The 25,125-nt window shown below is 43.4% G+C and overlaps 1 protein-coding gene across 1 annotated transcript in view; it reads left to right on the plus strand.

Annotated features, from left to right (window-relative positions):
- The first annotated feature begins 781 nt into the window (after positions 1–781).
- LOC144454858 (uncharacterized) overlaps positions 782–25,125 on the plus strand; it is a 52,121-nt gene continuing 27,777 nt past the window's right edge. Inside the window, exons 1-2 of the mRNA XM_078147651.1 lie at positions 782–895; positions 11,330–11,508. Coding sequence (XP_078003777.1) covers positions 11,352–11,508 — 157 coding nt within the window. The 5' untranslated portion in view covers positions 782–895; positions 11,330–11,351. The remainder of the gene's footprint in view (positions 896–11,329; positions 11,509–25,125) is intronic.

Here is a 25,125-nt window from a genome sequence, read left to right on the forward strand (position 1 = left end):
CAGACACTGGCTCAGTGTGAGGAAAATGCTCTCACAGCTAAAGCTATGCTGAGGGGAGGGGGCTGCATCGGGGATAGGGAGAGATTGGGTTCATCCTTGTTGGACATCTTTTAGGGGTTGGGGAACCTGCAGCCTTGAGGCCTCATGTGGCCCTCTAGGTCCTCAAGTCCCTTTGACTGAATCCAGACTTCATAGAACAAATCCCCTTAATAAAAGGATTTTTCAGTAAAACTTGAACTCAGTCAAAAGTCCAAACCCAAGGACCAAGAAGGCCACATGTGGCCTCAAGGTGGTAGGTTCCCCCCTCCTGGGCTAGATGGTCACTTGTCAATATGACCAGGCAGCTGCTGAGGACAAGTCCCTTTCCAATCGGAAATTCTGCTGTTTGATTATGACACTATTTAGTGTGGAGGGGACTGTGAAGGTGGTCTTCCAGCATTTAAATGGCTATTATGAGAAGAGGGATTCCTTTGGTTCTATCTGGAACCAGAGGAAGAGCAGCAGTGATGAGTGGCAGTTATGGAGGCCAATTGGGACGATGAGAGCCACCCCCAAATGGGCTGGGCTGCCTTGGGGCTCAGTGGGCCATGGAGGTTGGAGACAGGATGCCTTTGGAAGGTGGGGGGGGACTTCTAAGGGGAAGGCCTTCCAGAGGAGACATTCAGTGGGAGGTGTAAAGCACCATAGACATGTGAGTTATTATAACCAAATGAACAATGCTAATTGCTAAATATTCTAAACTTTCATTGAATATATTTTTTCTTTATATTTTTAGAATTAGAGACTTAAGCACACAATTAGAAAACCAACAAAAAAAATTTCAAAGTGTGAATGAAGAACTGAGATGTTTTCAAGATGAGCTAAAAGTCACACATAGATGGTCACAGCAGTACAGGTAAGATCTCCCTAAGGGAGAAACGGCTAATTAAAATATTTCAATAAAAGGGTCACAAATGTAGTAGTGTATTAATTGAAAAAATAGTGTCAATGTGGCTTTTCTTAAGAGATTTCAGATCATGCTAGGAATATTCTTTCTGATTAGAAAAATATAGATGTTGCCTTAGTTTATTTCCTATAATTAAAAATAATTGTGTATTAGCACTAATTTATTACCTTAACCCCATTCAGCATGATGATCAGTTGATAGAAAATGAATAGAATGAGACAAATTTTCGAAGTTATGCTCTACATTTTAAGTTTCACCATTTGGAAGCACCAGGGAAGGAAGCTATTACTGCCCCTCCCAAACACATAGGCTGGAGTTAATCACACCCAAACAGTGAAGAGGGTTTTCAGGAGGCTGAATATTTGCTTTTCTAAGCAGAGCTGAAAAAATTGAGCTGATTCTTCCCCCAAGAGTGGCTGTTTTTAAGATTTAGTAATTTCAGTCAACTTTTGTTCTTAAAACACGAAATGTGAGCATTACAGATAGCCATTTGTTCAGGGTACCTGAAAATATGCCTAATGAGTAGGAAAAATGCTCATTTTACTTATTTTTATACCTTTGGGGGAAACGGTTTAGTAAAACCTTCTCCAGATTAGGAATGTTTTGTTTTGAAATAGACCCTTCCCCCAACTACCCTTTGGAACCTGGTTCTGATGCCTTACCATGATGTGGAGGTGACCCTGGGTTCCCAAAGGTGATGCCAGAGGAGGCTGAGCTTTGGCAGGGTCCTACTGAGCTTGGCAACATACTTGATGTCTGTTTTCCAGAGACCAGCCTTGGAAATATGAAAGGCTTCTTACTAGGAAATTGGTCACTAGGTAATGAATTCTTTTTTTCCTGTCACATCAGCTCACAAAAACTGTTTGCCCCTAGGCATGGGAAGATTGTGATTTGCATCAGTGAAGGGAGTGTCCACATAGAGGACATTATGGTGCTTTAATGTATTGGAGTGCCATGATGCAATTCATAGTGATAATTTTCACGTCTCTTACTCACAGGTTGAGAGACATTCCCTGGCTTCGAGGGTGTTGGGCACTGAAGGTGCCACCTCATCACCCTTCCCAGGTTGCTGTATCATCCCAGATGGGTGTCAAGGTGGTGTGGCCCCTGGGCATTGAGGAAATCCCACTTGGAGCTTCCTCTCTCTCCCCTGACCACCTCCGCTTAACTTATAGAACATGGCTTCTCCTTTTCAAACCTCTCTCCTTCTGGAGTCTCCTGTCAGCACCTATTTTTTATTCTCTCTCTTGCTTCACTGTCATTAAGATAAATAGGAAATGACTGAGTATATTCTCAACGTTAAGAACTGATCCTCCATTATTTGTGTAGCAGCCTGGCCCCAGGAGGAGATGGGTAAATCCCTGACCCCTTGGTATTCGTCTGTGAGAAGGAAGCTTCTTTGGTTATAACAGGAACCACATGAGCCTAGGTTTGGGGAGTGGACATAGACAGAGGGAAAACACAGACTGAACTCGGTCCTGCTGGCAGTGGCCAGGCAGTTAGGGCTGGGGCCCCTGGAGAGTCAGAGGAGTCTGTGAAGGCCCCAAGACGGAAGAATCTGAGCCAGACAGTGATGTAGACAGCAGGCTGCTGGGGCCCTGGAGAGAAGCGTGGGCTTCATCATCACCCACGAGGAGAGGAGGTTGTGTTAGCTGGGGAGAGTGACCTCCATACAGTCCCTGGAGGGAAGCATCCAGCACCAGGAGAGGGGGTGTTGAAATAGTAGCAGAGAAACAGAGGGCAAAGGGTAAGAAAGATGACTCCAGCAGAGACCCCTGGCCCTGCAGACAATTAGTGGGAAGGACCACATAGGTCCTTGTGGGAAGCATAATACCTGTTTATTAACTAGTCTGTATTTTGTTGTATAAATAAATCACTTTCCATAGTTAATACTCATTAGCTAGAGCACTTGCAGGAGATGAGGGCCATTTCTGAGAAGCAAAATGAACCGGATGCTGGTGCTTTCAGGGTTTCACAGAATCACAGAATTTGAGAGTTGGGAGGGAATGACCATTTAGCACAACCCATTCATCAAGTGAATGCATGCAGTGAAATGTCCATCGAGTGGTTAGTTTTCCTCTGCTCAAAAACCTCTAAGGACAGCAGCCCTTCTTGGTCACAGATTTCCCTGGCTGGGAGCAGAAATCAGATTTGTAAAAGTGGCCCTCTTAAGACTGTAGGCAAGGCCTCCAAAATCAAGATTGTACCTTGTCATTGTGCAAAAGTTTCTTTCTTTGGGTCCCGTGTTCTACTCTTTCAGCACTTCATTAGGCCTCAATTTTTTTTTGATGATGCTTGGGGAATATGGTTTGGAAAACAAAAAGTCCCATTAAGCCTGTTTGATTTTTGAAGTGTGTGTAGAGGGGTTGTGTTGAGTAGCTGTGGGGGTCATATGACAAGACTGAAGCTCCTGGGGCTTTGGGGGTCAGGGGAAGGGTTTATCAGAAAGAGAAGCAGGAGAGGGAGGAAGGGAGGGAGGGAGAGAGAGAGAGAGAGAGAGAGAGAGAGAGAGAGAGAGAGAGAGAGAGAGAGAGAGAGAGAGAGCGCGAGAGCGCAAAGGAGGTAACAGAGCCTGTCCCATATTTCAAAACTCTTGCCTAAAGCAGACCCTGTCCCCTGCCTTCCTCCCAGAGATTTGGGAGGTGCTTCTTGACACTTGTCTGGACAGGCAAGTGTGTGTTGGGAATGGATTATGGGACTATGTGTTGATAACTAGGATCTTGAAGAGAATGGGAGGAGGTGGGAAAACAGAGGAGGGTGCTTCTGAGGAACCAGTCCAGACGTAGCCATGCCCATTAAAATGGCATGAAATCCTCATAGCACCTCACATACACAGAGCCTGGCATTCGAATACCTTAGTGGGGACTGGGAGTGGACTTAGGGGTGGGAGAGACGCCAGATGCACAAAGACCTGAAAAAGGAAAACATAAATGAAAGAAGTGGGTTATCGGCAGGGCATCCTTGGAGGCTGCTTGTTGGCACGTTTCTTACATATATGATAGGATTCACAAAGCCTATGTTTGTGCTTCAGTGTGTGCTTTGATTATTCCATGGCTGACTGTATACCACCCTGCTTCTTAACCATGGAAGTCACGTGTTCTCTCTTACCTGTGGCTTTCTGAAGAGAGTGAGGAGAAAACTCAGCTCTGTCCCTGATTCAACACCTTGAACACATTACAGATGAATTAAGTATTTGTGGAGTGACTGACCCGAGTCACTGGAAGGAGGATTTTACGTGGCTGGATTTGTCAGACAGCTGCCAGCTGGGAAGCACCAATGGTTTGCTCTTATTCTTCCCGTCTTTCCAGGAGGTATCGGGCTTTCCTGAGTTCTTCTAAGAGTGAAGAGGGTTGTTTTTGGAGGCACAAGCCATCTGCATTATTTTTAAATGGTGCAGCAAGAATTGGGTAATTCAGAAGTCTCAGCCCCTCCATAGGAAAGCTATGTCAAAGGAAGGGATACTATTGCCTGTTTTGTAGAAAGTTAGAAATATACAGATAGGAGTGTTAAGGATATTTAAGTCCAATCCCATTATTTGACAGATGAAGAAACTGAGGCCAGAGAGGTGGAGAAACCTTCCTGAAGACACACTGCTAATTGATTAGCAGCAGAGCTGATGTTAGAACCAGGTCTAACTTGGACTCATTTCTATGTCGGATATGTGCATTAGTGAGACGCCACTATTGTGTCTGGCTAGTTACTTACAGAAACATTGGGGCAGTTTTCCAATCCTTTCTTTTTGAAGAAGAGAACTAGCCAGGTACTGCTAATTTGAGCTAGTTTCAGTTTGAGCTGTGAGCTATTAGAATCAAGAAATGGTGCCTAGTTTGGAAACATTAGGAGCAGCCTTCACCTGCTGTGATTGAGGACCCCAAAAGGTCTCTGTGCTATCTCACCAGCCTCCTGCCCCAGAGCGCTAAGGTCACCTGTTAGAATTTCTGGGTTTGGGTTACTTCTTCTAAAATGTTAATCCTTATTAGTCATTGATAACTTAGTGTGTGTTTCCTAAGAACTTTCCTCAGGGACAGTAATCTGATGACAAAGCACCAAAGGGATGAGCATATTGGTGGGAAGATGGCGAAGGAGAAGAGGACATTGTCCGGCTAGAAGCCTCCTTGGGCATCAGAGTGGCACCTCTTGCCTGGGGAAGGAGTAATGCTCGAAAAGCCGAGAGGTACAGAAAAGGGCAGGGTAGGGCCTCCCACTTCACCTGGTTCGCATAGTGTTGTCTCTGCCTGGAAATGTTTTACTGCTGCCAGGAAAGACAGTGACATCTGTCAGTGGCCTGGCTCCTCCCTGCACCTGAAGTATACCCAGCAGGAGCTGGTTCCCATCACTTTCCTCCTCTGCTTTTGAGTGGGCTTGAAGAAAATTGTGAATGTGTGAAATAGGAAGGCCAGTGAGTCTCCATCTGCTTCCAAACTTACATTTTTTTTTTGGTGAGGCAATTGGGGTTAAGTGACTTGTCCAGGGTCACACAGCTAGTAAGTGTTATGTATCTGAGGCCAGATTTGAACTCAGGTCCTCCTGAATCCAGGGCCAGTGCTCTATCCACTGTGCCACCTAGCTACCCCTAAACTTCCATTTCTTTACTTCCTTTACTTCCTGTTCAGATTCTTCTCCATTTTCCACCTTCCTCTAGGTCCCCGAACTCCTGGCTTCTGGCTCCCCAAAGCAGTTCTCCATCTACCTTGCCCTCCCTGCCACCCATATATCCCCCATCCAAATTCCCCAAGGACCCAGGTCTCAAAGAGGCCATGAATTAGTGCTCATTATTAGGTTACCTTCCTTCCAAAGTCATATTTGCCTTTTAGCAGGCTATATAGGGACAGGCTAGTATAGCAGAAAGATGACAGGACTAGGAGTCAGTAATCCGGTATCCTAGACCACACTTTCTCATTGACCAACTTGCAATGTGAATATGGAAGCAGTGAGGAGATAGAGTGGGTAGAGCATGGAGACTGGAGTCAGAAGATCTGAATTCAAATCCAGCCTCAGACATTTACTAGCTGTGTGACCCTGGGTAAATCACTTAACCACTATCTGCCTCAGTTTCCTTATCTGTAAAATAGGGACCACAATAGTACCTAGCATCCAGGGTTGTTGTGAGGATAATATTTTAAAAAGATATTAGCACAGTAACTGGCCTATAGGAAATACTGGCACTCGATAAATACCCTTTTTCTTTCTCTATGTACAATTCACTCTATTTTCTCATCTATATCAGCTTTCTAATCTATAAAATAAAGGGGAGGTCCTTTGGAATATAACATTTGATGGTCAGTTTTAAAAATTATTCATGGTCAAGTATGTTATTCTACATTTTATGGTATTTAATTTGCATGTTTCTGAAATTATTAATATTTTTTTATTTTTGTGCTTGATTTTTTTCCTTAATTTCTTTCAAGAACAAAAAGATAATATTTTCATATATTTTTAAATGCTAGCTGTGCCTTGATGTCTGTGAGCGAAATTATACCACAGAATTATAGAGAATTCCTTTGGGGATATAAGGACTTGATGAGCTGACTTCTGGGGGTTCAGAGAAAGGGATGGAAGTGAGAAGGGGTAGGTGCCATCAAAGCCCATTCACACCACAGAGCATCAAGGAATACCACCATCTTACAATTGAGGTTGTAGAAATGAACAACAACAAAAAAGGGACCCTAACACAAGGAATACATATGGTAGGGTAAAATAAGTCGAGTTTAAATCCCCAGAAATTTCACAAACACTTGTTAATTACCTAATGTGGGAACAGCATTGTGCTGGGCTACAGGGACAAAAATGAAATCCTCCCCAACCTTAAGGAACATATACCCTGTGGCCTTGCATTTTATTCTCCAGTCTGTTACAGGTGACCCTCCTGACAGGCTATGGATGTCCTGTGGAGGGTGACTCAGGGATCTTGAAGGCTCCACTGATGAGGCACCTGCTCTGGTACAGTCTGTCAAGCTATCAGGCTCCGAGGATGGTCTCGGGCAGCTCCTTTGACCACGCACCAATCCAACTTTGAAGAAGCTCATCGTCCCCAGTGGTGGTTAGTGACACTTCTTTTCTGGCCATCTCAAGAGCCTCTGTTTCCTGAGTCAGTGGAGTTGTGGGTCAGCTGAAGGAGGTCTCCACTAGACAGGGCTACACCTTTGAATGTGGGTACTTCCCTTACATCTACCAGCCAGTCCTTTTGCCCAGGTTTCTGTTGTTGTAGAGTGTCCAACTCTTCACAAACCCCATCTAGGGTTTTCTTGGCAGAAACATGGAGTGTTTTGCCATTTTCCTTCTCCAGCTCATTTTACTGGTGAAGTAACTTGCACAGCTAGTGAATGTCTGAGGCTGGGTGTGAACTCAGGAAGAGGAGCCTTTCTGACTCCAGGCCGGCGCTCTATCCGCTGCGTCCCCTGGGGCTTGCCCCAGGTTTCTTCAGCTCAGGCTGAAAGATCGCTGGCGTTAAGAGCAGTCTGGATTCCGATACACTTGACAGAATGACCTAATTACTTAAAGTTGTTTGAGAATAGGGACCCTGCTACTCGCTGGGGAGAAATGACTCCATGGGCTGATGCAGAGGAGCTGCTCTGGTTCATTTATTTAGCACCAAGAGAGCCGCCGACGTTCCGGGCAAAAGAAAGCCGAACAAAAGGGTGCACGATCGATCGACTGGAGGAGTTCAAATAGTGTGTCCTCGAGAGTCAGCGGCATCCCGCTGGGGACACGGAGGAGAATTCGCCTGGAATCTGATTTGGGAATCCGAGGGAAAGTGATCGGAGCATCGTTCACCTGTATTAGCCTTTGGTTTTGGAAAACGTGAGAGCCTGTCTCCGAGGAGCACAGCACCACGGCCAAGGAGATCTTTAGGTCAAGCTGCTCTTTTCAAGTTTTTCTCTTAATGGTTTAATTGCAATCAGACTTAATCATCTAGCCTCCAGCAAGGCTTTGTTCCTGCTCAACGTTTCCCCTGACATCATTTCCAATCAGCCTCTGGGAAAGAAGCAGTTGTAAACAGGCGGACCGTGGCTTGATGCAGACCACCGGGGGTATCCTCCAGAAGCTGAGAGGAGCTGTGGAAACCTACGTGCTTATCCTGGCAAGCGTCCCAGAATGTAGGCACACCCCTCCCAGAAACAAGAACCCCAAAGATCAGAACTGGAGGAGGCCTTAGGCTTCAGGACCCTGAGGCTGGGAGAGCCACGGTGGAGCAGCAGGGACTTGCCCAGAGTCTCCTGGCAAGGAAGTGGCCATGCTGGAACCAGCCTCTCACGTGTCTATCCTGAGAAGTTCACCCTTTGTATACATGTTTTCCTTTCTAGAATACACCTTTCCCTGAAAGTGGGTTGTAGCCAAAAGGTTCTTTGTAAGTCAGTCTCTTGGCCAGTACCTTTTCCCATAGAAGCCTAGTTGTAGTCACAGTCAGGAAACAGTAATGACAGTTTAAAATCTCCAAATGCTTTTATTAAATATTACATTGCCACAAAACCCCACTTTCCTGATCATGCACCATGGTTGTTATACTAGTAGAGTCAGCCTGGGGGGGTGCTCAGGCCATGCAGTGCAATAATTTAGTCAACAAACATGTCCCAGGTGTATTGTGCCACCATGAGAATGGGACTACCAGGAAAGACAAGCATGGAACATGCCCCGGAAAAGCTGAAGGAAGGATTTTCTCCTCTGTTCTCTAAGGGTGCCGTGTGACTCCAGGTAACATTTTGTCAATCGGAACTTGTCCTTTGCATCTGTTCCCCACCCTACCTCCCCTGTGCTCAGGCCTCCATTGGCTTCTGCTGCCCAAGCTCTGGCACCAGCACTTCACCAAGGCCTGTTTCCACCTCATAAGACTGGAAGATTGCTAACTTCCCTTCTTTCTGCCACCCTCCCTGCCCTGCCCACCCCAAAGCCACTCCCCTCCTTGCCTCAGGCCGGATGATCTCAGCCAGACTCAGGGCTCCTGAGCTCCAGCACGTGGGCTTCTCTCCAAAGGTGCAGACCACAGCCTATCAACCATTTCTCCTGCTGTGACAGTTTGATTCACATCCTCCCAGATGATCTAATCAGTCAGTCATCTGTCAGTGATCATTGATTAAGCACCTAGTATGGGCCAGTCACTGAGCAAGAAAACAACCCCTGCTCTTGAGGCCCTCAGTCTAATAGCTGAGACATCTGCCTGTGTCAACAGCTGAAGCACAAACAGGATTTAGGCAGGGTGAATGGGAAATAATCTTATGGAGCAGACACTGGAGCTAGGAACCAGGGAAGACGTCCCAGAAACTTTCCTCTGATGCCTCATTGTGTTGTGGAGGGACCCAAGGTCCTCAGGGCTGTGCCAGTGGAGTGAGCGCTCTGACAGCTGCTACCGAATGGGAAGGCTTCTCCATGGATCCTGGCTGCAGACTAAGCTACTGGGTTGCTGCCTGAGAGGCAGGCTGGCTGGGGACAGGAGGCAGAGTCCTGTAGATGCTCTACTAGGGGATGGGGCAACTTGGAGCGCTCGGCGAGGTAGCCCCAGAGCAGGAAGGGAAGGCAGCCCAGTGTGGTGGAGAAGGAGCTGGACTCAGAGCCAAGGGGATCTGGTCCTAAATCCCACCTTGGGCCCAAACTGCCCATGGGGCCCAAAAGTGGCAGAGCAAGTGGAGACTGGGAATACGGATGTGATTGACTGAGAGCTCCCTGATCCTCTCAGAGGTATCTCTCTCTGCATTTTAAATAGAATATGTTCTGCTAAACTTGAATTAATTTATAATTGGTAAAACTATATAGTGAATCATATCAACAAGAGAAATCATACGATTTATGTGGTCGTGTCAATAGGTACAGAAAAGTTTTAATGCTAAATCCTAAAGGTAATAATGCTGAAGTCCCAATGCAAAAAATAGCATTTGTGTTTAAAAAAAAACATTAAAAGGTATAGGAATGGAAAGATTTTTCTTTGCTATGGTAAAAATTTTCATGGGATTTCAGACAACTCTTTTTTTTTCATACTTCAGTGATGTAGAATTATTGGAATGGAGAAACTTGGGGGCATTCTTACTAAGAATGACTGGAAAGTCAGATTGCTACTCACTAACACATCTCTTTCATTCAGTTTTAGAAACTGAGTCAAAAGTCCTTTTTGATACTTCTTTGTGGAATGGAGGTGATCCTGAACTCTCAAAAGTCTGTAACTGGAGTTCTGGTAGATCTCACCAGGCTAGGACATCTTTTCATACAGGCCTGGCAACTGACCATGCTCCCTGAGGACTGACTCCACCTAAGGAAACGTATGCCCTCATCAAAAGGCTCACAATCCGGTGATGAATTTAGTGTTGGTCATAGCAGTTAATGAACCTGGAGAGAGGTTGCATCCTGCTTGCATCACTGGAGGGAGCATGGCTCTTTTGAAGTAGTGAAATAGATTAAAAACAGTTAGCTCCAACAGTATGAACGTAAAGAAGGAAGTGTCAGTAACAGAGGTTTTAAAATATGTTTACTTGTAGGTGGCACAGCTGTCTGTTTAGAAAGTTTGTAACAGCACAAAACTGCAATAATCTGCCTAGTTATTGGGGAATGGCTGTCAAAGTTGTAGAAGGTTAATGTCAGAGAAATATTCTTGCATCATAAAATATTTTGACTGTGAAGACTGTAGAGGAATATGGAAAGACAAAGATACTTAAAGCAAACACTTTAAAGCTCTGGAATTGTTTGGTCCAAGATCATATTTTCTTCCTCTAGCTTGTTGATCTGAAGGAAATCAGAAAATACCTAAAAGGCCATGAATTGAGTTGAGCTCAGTAGACTTTTTACTGGAAAATGGACCTTAGGAAGTCTGAAACAAATTTTGCCCTAAGGGTAGAATTAATTATCACATTACATGCCAGCTATATCCACATACAAAGGTTTCTTATGAGTTTCATAGACTCTTAAAGATTGTCTAGTCCATCCTCTTAATTTTAAAGATCGGATGTCCAGAAAGGGAAATGACTTGCTCCAAGGTGGGCTAGTAATGAACAGCAGAGTCAAGATTCAAGCTCGGGGCTGCTGGCTCCCACCTGTACCAGCCTACTTTTCCTCATATTTTTCCCTGCCAGAGTATTTGCCATTCTTGTGTAGGCATAGCCACAGAATGTGTGGATTCAATTTTGTTTTTAACTGTGAACTTGTGTTTAAACCATCTTAAAAATTTTAAATGTTTTTGAGTGTCCAGAATACAGAGAAAAAAAGAACCTTTATTGCTGAGGAAATTTCAAATGAATATAGCCAATTATCTATTGAGATCATTAACTGTTTCTTCTTAGATTTCAGATAATAGTATAATAACAAAGAAACTCGAGTATTAAATTATTTTCTAACAGAATCAGTGATTGTCAGTTTCCAAATCTGAAAGCTTGCTGCTGGTCTCCTTTTCTTTCCTTACAGTAAGAAGCTGGAGCAGTGCCACATGATCCACAAGAAGACACTGACGCTGCTCGAGTTTTCTAAGAAGGAACTCGCGAGCATTAAAAATGAGGTCACTTATACTTTCCAGAGCTGGCTTTCCCTGAGCGAGGAAATGACGCTACAAACCCAACACATTAGTGAAGGCATGGTTTTGACAGGTTTGTCACATCCCTCTCGGGACACAATGGCCTCTTTTGGGAGTAGCGGAACATGACTTAATGCGAGATATTCTTTCAATATTTGAAGCAAAAATAAGGATAGTTTTTCTTCCCTGTTGTCATTCTTTCTCCCCACGTCCTTGTTCTTTAGCACAATCCTGCATACCACCTGACATATATTTATTTACATAATTATATTTTATGCTTGAGTTATGTATGAGTTATATTTTCTTATGAGCTTCTTCCTAAATTCTTTTCTTATCCATTATTTCTATGTATGAGAATCTGGCCACATATGCATAAGAAAGTCAGGAATTTGGAACAAAGGATTGAGGCAGGAGGTGGTAAATGGGCTCTATGCACTTCTTTTTTATTTATTTTTTATTTTTTTCTTGATAATTAGTTTATTTTTAGTTTTCAGTATTCACTTCCATAAGATTTTGAGTTTTAAATTTTCTCCCCCTCTCACTCTTCTCCCCTACCCCCATGACATGCAATCTGATATAGGCTCTACTCATGCATTTATATTAAGCATGTTTTCCCACTAGATGTAAAGAACAATTAGAACTAATTGGAGGAACTATGAGAATGAAGCAATAAAACAAAATAACAAAGGAAAAGGAGAACAAATAGAATGCTTCCATCTTCATTCAGACTCCATAGTTCTTTCTCTGGGTGTGGATAGCAATTTCCATAGTTGAGTCTTTGGAAGTTGTCTTAGATTCTTGCTCTGTTGTGAAGAGCCAAGTCTATCAAAGTCAGTCATTGCACAATATGGCTATTACTGTGTACAATGTTCTCCTGGTTCTGCTTATTTCACTCTGCATCAGTTCATGTAAGTCTTTCCAGGTTTTTCTGAAGTCTGCCAGCTCATCATTTCTTAAAGCATAATATTATTCGGTTACCCTTGTTCAAACTTCTTCAGCCATTCCCCAACTGATGGGCAGGCATCCTCTCAATTTCCAATTCTTTGCCACCAGAAAAAGAGCTGCTATAAATATTTTTGTACATGTGGGTCCTTTTCCTGTTTTTCCTGTTTTTATGATCTCTTTGGGATATAGACCTAGAAGTGGTATTGCTGGGGCAAAGGGTATGCACAATTTTATAGCTCTTTGGGCATAGTTCCAAATTGCTCTCCAAAATGGTTGGATCATTTCACAACTCCCCCAACACTGCATTAGTGTTCCAATTTTCCCACATCTTCTCCAACATTTATCATTGTCCTGTTTTGTCATGTTAGCCAATCCGATAGGTGTGATGTGGTACCTCAGAGTCATTTTGATTTGCATTTTTCTAATCAATAGTGATTTAGAACATTTTTTCATATGACTATAGATAGCTTTAGTTTTTTCCTCCAAAAACTGCCTGTTCATATTCTTTGACAATTTATCAATTGGGGAATGACTTGTATTCTTATAAATATGGCTCAATTCTCTATATATTTCAGAAATGAGGCCTTTGCCACCTCCTCAGCCCTCCTACCGAAGCAGTCCCCTCATCAGCTCCACCCTGGGCTGAATCCTGGTTTCTCTTCTATTTTATTCTGTGTTGAGGGGAGAGGGGTGTTGGTCTTTCTGAAACTTGGGCTTGGGGTAAAGGAAACCCTGTACTTCTCCAGCCAATGCTGTTAGCACTTCTGCCTTGCCAGGAGATCACCCCCCAGCCCAGCCCCTGGTCCATGTTTAGGGCCCCCTGAACCCTGCATTCAAAGGAAGCCCCTCGACAGCTGTGCCTGTTCCCTCTCAGGCTGGCCCAGGGCCTGGGGGAGCTCTTCCAGGACAAAGCACAAAGCCACTGGGAGTAGGATGGTGGCACCAAAGACAACATTCCTCAGCCCAGAAGTCCCAAAGCTCCTCTCTGTTTTTCTAGGGCCTTTTGTGTGTGTGCTTTTTAAAAATATAGAACAGAACTTTAGGGACCTTTTTAGAGAAGACCATTTAAAACTGTCTTGCACTGAATGACTGAGTCATCCTGATCTATGCTGGATCACCTCCTCCAGGGGAGCCTGAGCCTTGGCTGTCTGTTTGTTTATATCTGTCCACCTCAATACTTGCTCTAGCCCTGGGGGCTGTTGGGGGAGGGGGGGGGGCTTTGCCTGTGTTCCATACCACCGATGATGGGACAGCAGCCTCTCCAGCCACCTGAAGCCTCATCTCCTTCCCTCTCTTCCTTTTCTTCTTTATTCCAATTACCCCCAAGAATTCTCCATTACAACTCCACCCCCATCCCCTCAACAAATGCTTCCAAAGGGTAAGTCTTGAGTCAACTGCCAACGTCACCCGGGGCTTCTCCTCATCTCCCCCTCCCACCAGCCCTGTGCCTTGTGTCCGCCTTCGGCAGCTCTCCCATCAGCTCTATTAACTGTAGCTCCTTAGTTCTAATGATAGGAAAGGCCACTGCCATGAGGGCTCCCATCTTCATCCCTCATCCTCACCTCCCTGAACCCTTCCCCAGGCCCCAGAGTCAACAGCATCAGATTCCTCCTTGCTTTTTTCACGTGTTTTATCAAATTGTTCACCCGGTTTGAAATAATAAAATGTAGAAAGGAAAAAAAAAGAAATGAGGCCATTATCAGAGACACTGGTTGTAAAAATTCTTTCCTAGTTTTCTGCTTCCCTCCTAATCTTGGATGCATTGGCTTTGTGCAAAAACCTTTCAGTTTAATATAATCAAAATCATCATCTTCTTCTTCTCCTTTCTCCCTTCTTCTTCTCCTTCCTCATTTACATGAGATCTAAATGGTTGGAACTGACAGAAAAATAACAACTGACATGCTCTAGACCAGAGGTGGGCAACCTGCAGCCTGGAGGCCACATGGGACCCTCTAGGTCTTCAAGTGCGGCCCTTTGACTGAATCCAAACTTCACAGAACAAATCCTTTTTTTTGACCGAGTCCAAGTTTTACAGAACAAATCCTTTTATTAAGGAGTGAGGGGGTAAGCATGTGATCATAGAATCTCCTGAATGTGGGGTAAGATGGTCCCTGAAGTGCTATAATTAATCTGTTAAATGGGAGCATTCAGAAGAATTAGCTGGGTGAAGAGGCAGGCAGGTAGGCCCCAGAAGTACTTCAAAGGCTGAGTCTTCTTTTTTCTCGTCTCTGAAAAAAATGTATGGATTATCATTATCTCTAATTGCCACAACTCAGACATCTATTCTGGGGCCCAAAGTTTAGGCCAAAAAGTCCAATCCCTGGTCACTCTTAAATGGCAGGGTAGCCTGTATCTTAAACTGAGCAACTTGGTTCTTTCTCTTCAATTGCTGGTTACACAGAAGACCATCACAAATAGTGAATATGGAGTGAAATCATTTATCCAAGCAACAGAAGCAAGAGAAGTTATACTGACATATCTATATCTATACTTGTACATATAAATATATATGCACCACATACTATACAAGAATAAATGAGTTCTTTAACTGAGGACAGGGTAAGATTGAACTCAAACCAGGAGAGAAGGCCTGATTTCACCCAAGGCAAAGTTACCTCCTACGTCTATGTGGACCAGGCAAACTGGGAATCAGAGACATGCTGAAAAGCCAGATTCTTCTTTCTGTTCCCCATCCCTGGAATGCCCTCTGTCCAGGTGGTTCTCCAGAGACACTGGTGCCCACCGTCTGCCCTGTAGTGGACTCCACCAATGCAGAGTCAAATCTTTCCCTATATGTGACAGGTGACACCAACCCTTCAGAAGCGTGAATTCTAATAGGAGAGACTACATTTACATAAAATGAATCTACAGGTAAGAAGGGAACCTTTGGCATTTATTGAATAGGAAGGAGGATGACATGATCAGACTGAACAGTTCTGTGCTATCAGAGAAGGCCAGAGCTTGAGGGGACCTCTGCTGCCATCTGTTGTGACTCACATCTGACAGAGCCTCCCCCCCTCCCTGTGTACGCAGCAGTGGTCCTCTGGCCTTGGCTGGCAGACCTTCAGTGAGGGAGACCCATCCCACATTCAGCTAACCCCACTGTCAGCCAGTGTGTCCTCAGGAGAAGCTTGCGTTTCTCTCTTTGCCGTTTCCACCTGTTACTCTTTCTCTTGTTCTCTGGGGCCAAACATATTGAATGGACTCCATCTTTCACACTGTGACTTCAGATACTTGAAGGTGACTGTCATGTGTCCTCCGAGTCTCTCCATCTCCAGGATAAACAGCTGCAGTCCCTTCAGCCGGTCCTCTTACGGCCTCTGGCCTTTCACCATTCTGCTTGTCCTCATGGTGACACTCGATGACTTACAGGGCAGGTGCCCCCCAACTGATAAAAGCATAGCGTGGGGAAGAGAAAGGGGGGGGGAACGGGGGTGTGTCATGCTGAACTAAGTGCGAAGTGTGCCCACGTCCTGTTGTTTCCTCACAAAGTGTGGACGTCTCCTCCAGATTGAATGGGGCAGGCCGAGGGCCGCGGGCTGCCTGGAAACTGGCCTGTCCCTGGAGACCTTTAAAAAGACAAGCCTGGAAGCTGTGGGAGCAGGCAGCTGTCATGTGAGGCGGGAAGCAATTCTGTGGCACGGGACTCCTGTTCCTTTGCCAGAGGGTAAAGGGGAGCAGGGCATTGTATTTTTCTTCCCTCATCTTGTTATTAGAACTACCTGCCGAATAGGAGATGCCGTAGCTAACAGGAAGCAAAGCAGAGTCTAGCCAGAGGAAGCAGACTGGGGGCATGTGACCTCCAGCAGCAGAGAGGACAGTTTACTATGGACACAAAAGAAAAGGACCTCTGGTAGTTGAGAGCTGAGCAGCCATCCCACACCTGAGTGACTGACCCAGAAGAGATGCTGGTGCCATGGGAGGGGATAGAAGGGGGAATCGGCATGAGCCTAGATAAGAAGAAAAAGGGTCCTGGGGCTTTGGACTACTGAAGGCGTGAGTTTGTTTTCCATACTTATGTGCTTACTACCAGTGAGCTCTAAGTGTGTTCCCATTCTTCCCATGGATGCTGTATTTGTAGGAAAATGGGCCCCAGGTTTGCGCTAAAAGTCTTTGCTTTGAGCTAAGTGGATCTGTTAGTTGACCATTACATGTCAGTCTACTGGTGGGGGCTCCAAAGTTGTACTTTTAGGAGTGTAAATCCACAGAGCACATTTGAACCTAGGGTGGTAGCTGCCTTCTGGGGACCTAATCAGTTAGTGTGAGTCTGATTTGGGGGGCTGGGGGTAATAGCTACAAAGATGGTACACATTTCAATACTCCACAAGATTCTCCACATGCAGTCTGACTGGGGCAGAATATAGCAGGAGTATCAAATCCCGATTCCTGGACGTTGTTCTCCTCTTAACGGTGCTATGTCAGTGCCCTCTGGTCCATGAACACCCCATGTCTTGTTCAGACAAATTGCTGTGTGATGGTGTGTCTCCCTTCAAGTGCTTGTGGCTTTTGGTATGTTTAAAATTCTGTAATATAAAAATGAATTACATTCATTCTTATTAAATTTTATCTTCAATTTATTCCAGGATTCTAGCCAGGGTTGTCTTGGAACCAGTTCTAGCCATCTTGTGAGCATCTACACCTCAGAAACTGTCACTCGCTATAAATCAGGGTTCCATTTATTGTTGATTGTCTAGAATTTTTTCTTACAAGTGTTAATAATGCAGATTAAACTTAAAAGTGTATTGCATATTTTTTCCCTCCAGAACCCAGTTGTTAAACATTTCTAAGCATACCCTAATATTGCTCCACACACACTGCTTGAGATCAGCAGGAGGGCATCAGAAGGGTCAGGAATGAAGATACCCTCAGAATGGAGGCCTGGGCACTGGAGGCTAAGATTAATAATAAACTGTCACCACAACCACCACCACCACCACTGCTACCACCACTGTTGTTTATATAGATTTGCAATGTGCCTTTTTGACATCCATTTTTCTCATTTGACCTCACAATGCCTCTGGTTCCAGTCTATAAAGTTCTTTCTGGATTCTGACATAATCAGCCAAAAAGCACTGTGAGCACCTACTGTGTGCCGGACTCCGTTATGATCCGGAATGTGCCCAGACCTCCTGTCTGTCCGTGTTCAGAATTCTAAAATGGAGCCGGGTCCCTGCTCTTTAATCCAGAAAACGATGGCACCTTTTTGGTCAGAGTCAGGCTCAGAAGTACAGGTCTCCTCATGGCTTCCTCTGCCCTTTCACCCTTCAGTCTCATCTTCCTCATCTTTAAAATAGGAATGATAATAATGACAGGAGCCATTTCACTGGACTATGGTGGAAATCAAATAAGATTTATATATGCATATGTATGTATGTGTGTGTATTAAACACAGACATCTATATGCAAACATATATGTGTGTATAAAGCAATATACAAACACAAGCTAGTACTATTCCATGTTCTGCTACATTTGTCCTTTAGAACTAGATTAAATCATTATGCTGGCTGTTTTGCAAAAAAGCAAAAAACCCAAAACCTTAAATGATTAGTTTCTATATTCTCAAAAGGGTTCCAAACATTTCTACTGTTATTTAACTTTAAGAATTCTTTAACTCTTAAAGCCAACGAATTGCTACTGTTTATGTACATTTTTGATGATGATAATAATGATCTCTTCTTTCCCCTTCCTTCCTCTTTCCCCCATGAACTTTTATGATAATAATCTCCTCCTTCCTTCTTTCCCTTCCCCTCTCCCTTCCTCTCCTCTCCTCTCTTTTCTTCTCCTTTCTCAAAGATATCAAGAAGTAGTCGATAGTATCAGATGCTTCAGGAGGATTAGACTAGATAAAAAGGTCATTGGGTTCAATGTTAAGATCATTTGTGGTCCTGGAGAGAGCATTTTCTTTAGAGTGGAAGTGACAGAAACAAGATAACATCTTCTAGATGATTGGCAGCGAGGGGTCTGGAAAGCAGACACAACAGTCTCTTGATAGAGTAGTATGGTGAAGTGTGTATGCACATGTGCACATACACATATACACATATGTATATGTGTAATAGGAAACATGAAGGAGGGAAGACAATACAGAAGGGGAAACTGGAGATGCATGAGAAATGGATTGATGGATGGAACAAGGTCATGAGGGAGACGGTAGGGGAAGGTATTAACCTTGGCAATGAGAAGAGTCACCCATTCTTCTAAGGCCAAAGAGGAGAATGTAAGTGAGGATACTGAAAATGTATTGAGATTTATTGGAAATTTTGGAGTATGACAGAGCAGTTGAGGGGATTCATAATGTCTGTAATTTCCTCTGTAAAGTAAGAGTGAGAACCTATGCTGAGATTGAAGGGGAGAGTGGAGATGAAGGCTTGAAGAGAGAGAATGTTTGGAACATGATCATTGGAGGGGAATGTTAATTGGCAATGAGTAAAAGATGTGACCTGCTCCAGTTGTTATGAGTATTCTTCATTTTATACAGTAGATGTTTACAAAAAAAGCTTTATACACACTGAATGAGTCTAAATCTAATTAGGTTAATGCACCAGACAGACACTCTTCAGAGATATTTTGTGAAGGGAAGAACTTCTTTCTAGTTATACAAATTTTACCTTAAAATACCTTAAGCTTTAATGTTCGTAGCTGGATTTAAAAAATATGGGACACTCATATTTTTCAAAATGAGTGTGAAAGACATTACATACTTACACTAAGCTATACTTTTGAAAATGTGTAGTCAGTATTTTCTCTATCCCCATCTCCATGCCAAATTGATGGTTGACTTGTGCTTTTACGATCAAAGTCTAAACCAACACTCAGTAAGGGATAGGGGACCCCAATGTAAACACTGCAAAGGCAGACTGTGTTGTTCATGGAGTCCTGCCTATCAGGAGTTGACTAGAGAGATTTGTTTAGTGCAGTCCCAGTGATTCTTTGATTTAAGTTTTTAGTGGTTTCTAGACTAAATTAAACATCTCAGATGATAGGCCTTGGAATACTTCAAAAATTAGTATTTACCTGATCAGCAAAGCTTTAGGATCTTGGATTAATATTCTTGTGGGAAACCATTTAGATGTTTTGCTGGAAAATCTATTTATTTATTTAATAAATATTAACTCCTTCTTTGGAAAGTCCTGTACTTTGTACTTAGAGGGGAGATGCAAAGAGGAATAAAGCATAGCCCAGTGCTGTGGAGCTTACACTCTAGCAGGATGGAAAGGCCTACACTCAAATCAGTAACTCTCACTTGAGGTAGTATTGCAGAGTACTAGAAGAGAGGTATAAGGGAGAGAGAGGGAAAGGAGACAAGGATATGCAGAGAGACAGAGACGGTGATAGAGAGAAAGCAGCAGAGACAAAGAGATCGTTTCTGACTGAGGGGATCAGAGAAGGTAGCATCAGAGCTAAAGGAGGGACGAGATTTGGCAGACCACAATTTTGGAGAAAGGTTCTAGGGAAAAAAGAATGGTATGAGCAATGACAGAGAAGTGGAGATGGCTATGACGTAGAGAGGTAGGAGAAAATGAGGTGAAAGCATGGTGAGCTCTCAATGGCAGCCAAAGGACAATGGGCTTTATGAAGTGGCCAATGGGGAGCCAATGAAGATTCCTGAGCTCGGGGAGTGACACCAAGAAGTGTTTGCGGAAAATAATTTGGCACCAATGTAAAGGATGAATTAAAGTGGGGGGCTGGGGAAAGAGTGAAGTGGCAGAGAGCAAAACAAACAATTTAGAAATAAGACAATTAAAGGCATAATTTGTTTTAAGAACCTTTTTTATTTGCTGTTGTGAAGAAAAGACTAGTCTAAGTATTTGTTTAAAAACAGTTGCATTTAGTCTGAGAGTATTAAGAGGTTGAACAAAACAATGAACCTGACATTTTTAGAAATGGAATTTGAATATAGACACAGGACAAGAGGATGAACCCGGATGCAGGAGCAGAGTCCCTAGATTCTTCCATTTTGTGAAAGAGCAGATGACTGCTATGAGACAAACAGAGTAGATGCAGGCATAGACAGGGCAAGCAGTCATCCAAGGCTTAGCACACCAGGGGATCACATCAATGGACACTTCAAAAAATATCTTAAAACATTTTTTAAAATGTATATCTTCTGTTTTTGCATCACCTTTACTTCCAAATACCTTTCCTCCCCCTCCAATCCAATAAGTCATAGTTTGTAAGAAAGATCAAAAAAGGAAGAAAGAGCAGATCTGAAAAATCAATCTATCAGCTGTGTCTGACAGCATATCTACTATTTTATAGCCATAGTCCTCACCTCTGCAAAGAGGGGAAGGAAATGCATTTTCTCAACTCTTCTCTGGAGCAAGCACGGTCATTCTAATTATAGCATCCAGTTTAAACTTTTTGTTCTTTATTTCTACATCGTAATCATTCTATATATTATTTTCCTTATTCTACTTACTTCACTCTGTCTTGATTCATATAAGCATTTCTAAATGCTTCATGTTCATAATTCCTTACAGCACAGTGTAATATTCCACTGTATTTATCTATTGCCATTTTTTCTTTACCATTTTAAAATCACTGAGCATGTGCTTTGTTTCTAGTTATTTGCTAATTCAGGAAGGATTGCTATAAGAACATTTCTTTCTCTCTGGCCCTCTTGGGGTAGATGTCTTCAAGTGGACTTTGAGTCCAAGGGCAGGTTGCTTTTTTTAAACCTAGTTCCAAGTTGTCTTGTAGAATATTTGGACCAAAGATGTACTTCACCAACAGTGTATTAGTTTGCTGATCTCTTCAACACTGATGATTAGTGAGTAAAATGAAGTGAATAAAGTGAAGTGAAACCTTGGTGTTGTTTTGATTTGCATTTCTCTAATTATTAGCGATTTGAAGTAATCTTCTATATAGTTGTTAATAGTTTGCAATTTTTCCTTTGAAGACAGTTTATTCACATCCTTTGACAACTTATCCTTTAGGGAATGGCTCTTAGTTTTATATATTTGTATTAGTTGCATATATTTACATGTATATTATATGTGGGTATGTATATACTTATGTGTGTATGTATATTTAATATCAGCCCTTTATCAAAGATTGGTTGTATTCACTGAGCATATTATTCTCCCAGTTCTGCTTACTTCCCTCTGCATTGCTTTATTTAAATCTTCCTATCCTAATCTATGAGTTCTTCATGGTCATTGTCTCTTACAATGCAGCTAATATTTCATTATATTCATGTACCATAATTAATCCAAAGCTCAGCTTTCTAACACAACTGTAAATTTTAAATTCTTATAAAATAATAATCACTTTAGAATCCAAAAGGCCACATCCATGGGGAGTGGGTCCAAGTAGATGATGACAGTTTTTCAGTGGTGACTATGCCAAGCAATGTTTTCTCTCCTCTCACCCTCTTCTTAACCCCTGACAATCTGGCTTCTGACCTTTTCATTCCACCAGAGCTGCTCTCTCCAAAGTTACCAAAGAACTCTCAGTCGCCGTGGCCTTTTCTCAGTCCTCCTTCTCCTTGACCTCTCTGTGGCCTTTGACGCTGTTGATCACCCTCTCCTCCTCAATACTCTCTTCTGTCTGGGTTTTTGGGACATCACTCTTTGCTGATTACCTTCCTACCTATCTGACTGCTTCTTCTCCATCTCCTTTGTCGGATCCTCTTGCAGATCATGCCCTCTAATCATAGGTGTCCATCAGGGTTCTGCCCTGGGTCCTTTTCTTATCAGCTTCCATGGATTTACTTACCATCTCTATGCTAATGATTCTCCAACCTACCTATCCTGCCCCAGACTGTCTGCTGACCTCCAGTCTTGTATCTCCAACTGCCTTTCAGACATCTCCAACAGGATGTCCAGTAGAGATCTTAAACTCAGTATGTCCAAAATGAAACTCATCATCTTTCCCTCTAAACCCTTCCCCACCTCCTACCTTCCCTCTGACTATGGACTAGAGGTAATGCCATCCTTCTAGTCTCTCAGGCTCTCTAACTAAGAGTTGTCCTGGATCCCTCACTATCCCTTTTCCCCTCCTCCCCCCAATATCTGTTCTGTTGCCAAGGCCTGTAGATTTCACCTCCGCAACATCTCTCCAAGATACCCCTTCTTTCCTCTGATGTTTCCCCTGCCCACTTTCAGGCCCTCATCACCTCAGTGCCAGCAATAGCTGCTGGTGGGTCTGCTTGCCTCAGGTCTCTCCTCATTTGAATCATCTTTCATTCAGCCACCAAAGTGATTTTCCTAGAATGTTGGTCCAGTCATGTCACCACCTGCTCGATAGACCCCCGTGGCATCTTATTGCCTCCAGGATCAAGAACAAAATGCTCTGTTTGGCATTCAAAGCCCTTAATAACCTAACCCTCTCCCACCTTTCCAGTCTTCTTACACCTTACTCCCTGACATGTGGTCTTTAGTCTGGTGTCACTGGCCACCTGGTTGTTCCATGAGCAGGACACTCCATCTCTTGGCTCCTGGCGTTTTCCCTGGCTGTATTCCATGCCTGGAACACTCTCCTTCCTGTACTCCCCCTACTGACCTCTCTAGTTTCCTTACGTCCCAACTAAAATCCCATCTTCTATAGAAAGCCTTTCCCAACCCCCCTTAATTCCAGTGCCTTCCCTCTGTTAATTCTTCCCTATTTATCTTTTATATTGTTCAATTTGTATGTATTTATTTGCATGTTTTTCCCCCATTAGATTGTAAGATTCTTGAGGACAGGGCCTGTCTTTTGCCTATCTTTGTATCCCTAGCCCTTGGCACAGTGCCTGACACATAATGGGCACTTACTGGTTGAGGCTCAAACACCTGGCATAGCTGTCTCTTAAGTTCCAAAGCCATGGCATAATAATCAGTGTCAGCTGGAGTGGAAGCGATGGAAGAGAAGAGGATGTCACACAGTGTGAACAGGGGGTAGCCAAGAGGCCATCTCGGCATTACACTTATACCCAAGGAAGGCTTCAAGTTCTAGAGCAGGTTCTAGAGGCTACAAGCCTCCAGCACATCAGGAAATCCTCTAGGGAAGATTTTGGGGAGGCCGCAGACAATCAAGAGTCACTCAGGATGAGAAGGAATGCCTGGGTGGTGACTGGCCCTTTGAGAGGAGGGAGGAGTATTAGCAGAAAGTAGACATTACAGATAATGATCATTTCCATGATTTCAAGGTAATAAGTGAGCACATATTTCTGGTAGAAAAGCAGGAACGTGTTGGAGGCTTGCTCCATTAAGCTAGCTAAACCCAAGTAGTCCCATGAATGGGAATTGCTGTTTACTTGTTGACAGTCCCCCACGGTCAAGGACACTGTGTAGGGGAAGTGAATTCATCTCTGTAGGTGTAGCCTCGCCCCCTTAATCTTGATCTAGCGACAGAGACACCACAACTAACTCCTAACAATAAGTATTGAGATCTTACAGTAGTTTTCCATGTGTGGGAATAAAATTGACGTAAATGTGTGTTACAGATTCCTTTCCTTCTAATGTCAGATAGAAAGTCACATTGACATAAGGAGTTATTTTAGTGACTGATAGCACTGTACATTTCCAGAGTCAGCATGCAAACCCACTAGTGTTATTTTACCAGATGATAAATCCATATCAGTGTGTGCCCTCTGTCCTCTTCAGTGTCATTCTGACTTATACATAGATAGAAATTGTTAGGGTACAGCACAGTTTATTCAGCCAAAAGAAGCTGCATTTATAGCTGTTTAAAAACTCAAAAGAAATTTTAGTTACAAAGATATACCAGCTTTCTTCTCTTTAATATTTATTTTAAGAACAAAGTACAGCCTTTTTGAAACTGTGACTTAGGATAAATTAGTGGTTTTCATGACACAATTAGTGGGTTCTATAATCTTTCAATGTATAAGATAGCAGTAGTAAATTTACCTTTACCTTTTTAGCTTCTACCCATTTTGATCTCCAGGACTTGAAAACCGGTTGAAAATTTTGAACCCAACCCCATTTCCCTGGTTTCTTCCAGTTTTTCTCCCACCAGATATCTTCTACCCAGGCAAAGCCATACCACATCATGTTGGTCCATATTCCTAGACTCTTTGGCCATCTGTATATGGTTTCTGAACTCTGGTCCTACTCTCAGCTTGCATTGCCACTGCTATAACCACATGCTGATTCCCACCCTTTCCCTGCCCCTTGTTGCCATACTGTTTCATTGTTTGTTGTGGTCACTGACTCGTCTCCTGTGGCTGCCTCTTTAGTCTCCGAGACCTGCTCCATATTACAGCAAATTTAACCGACGTGGTGGCAGTGAATAGCGCGGGTCAGCAGAATCAAGTTGGGCCGGGGATTGAGTGAATGTCTGGTGAAGTATTGTCATCATCTACATTGAGTTTGCTCCCAGAATCAATCAGTCTTTATAAACACATTTCCACATTATTGTTCAAGAACCTAATTTACATGTCAAATTGCTTTTAGAAAAAGTGTTGGGTCATTAATTAAAAACTGTGTGTTTTCCCTTGTGATTCTGTGGAATGAAGCCCTACTCCCAATTTGATACAATGCTTCATAGTCAGGGAAGGAAAACAGCATTAGTACTTGCAATGAATTCTTTTCTCTGACATGGCACCCAAATATAGAACCCAAGACATGGAAGGAGCCTCAATGGTCATCAACTCTGACCTAGACCTAAAAGGAAATGCCCATGTTGTCCTACTCTACAAGAGGTCATCTATCCCCCATCACCTCTCCTGGCAGCCCATTCCTCTTTAGGCAGCTCTTATTGGTAGGACGGTTTTCCAGACCTTGCACCTACATTTGTCTCTTG

Source organism: Phascolarctos cinereus, unplaced genomic scaffold (genome assembly GCF_003287225.1).
Source record: "Phascolarctos cinereus isolate Bilbo 61053 unplaced genomic scaffold, phaCin_HiC Scaffold_7;HRSCAF=346, whole genome shotgun sequence".
In the NCBI taxonomy this organism is placed as follows: domain Eukaryota; kingdom Metazoa; phylum Chordata; class Mammalia; order Diprotodontia; family Phascolarctidae; genus Phascolarctos; species Phascolarctos cinereus.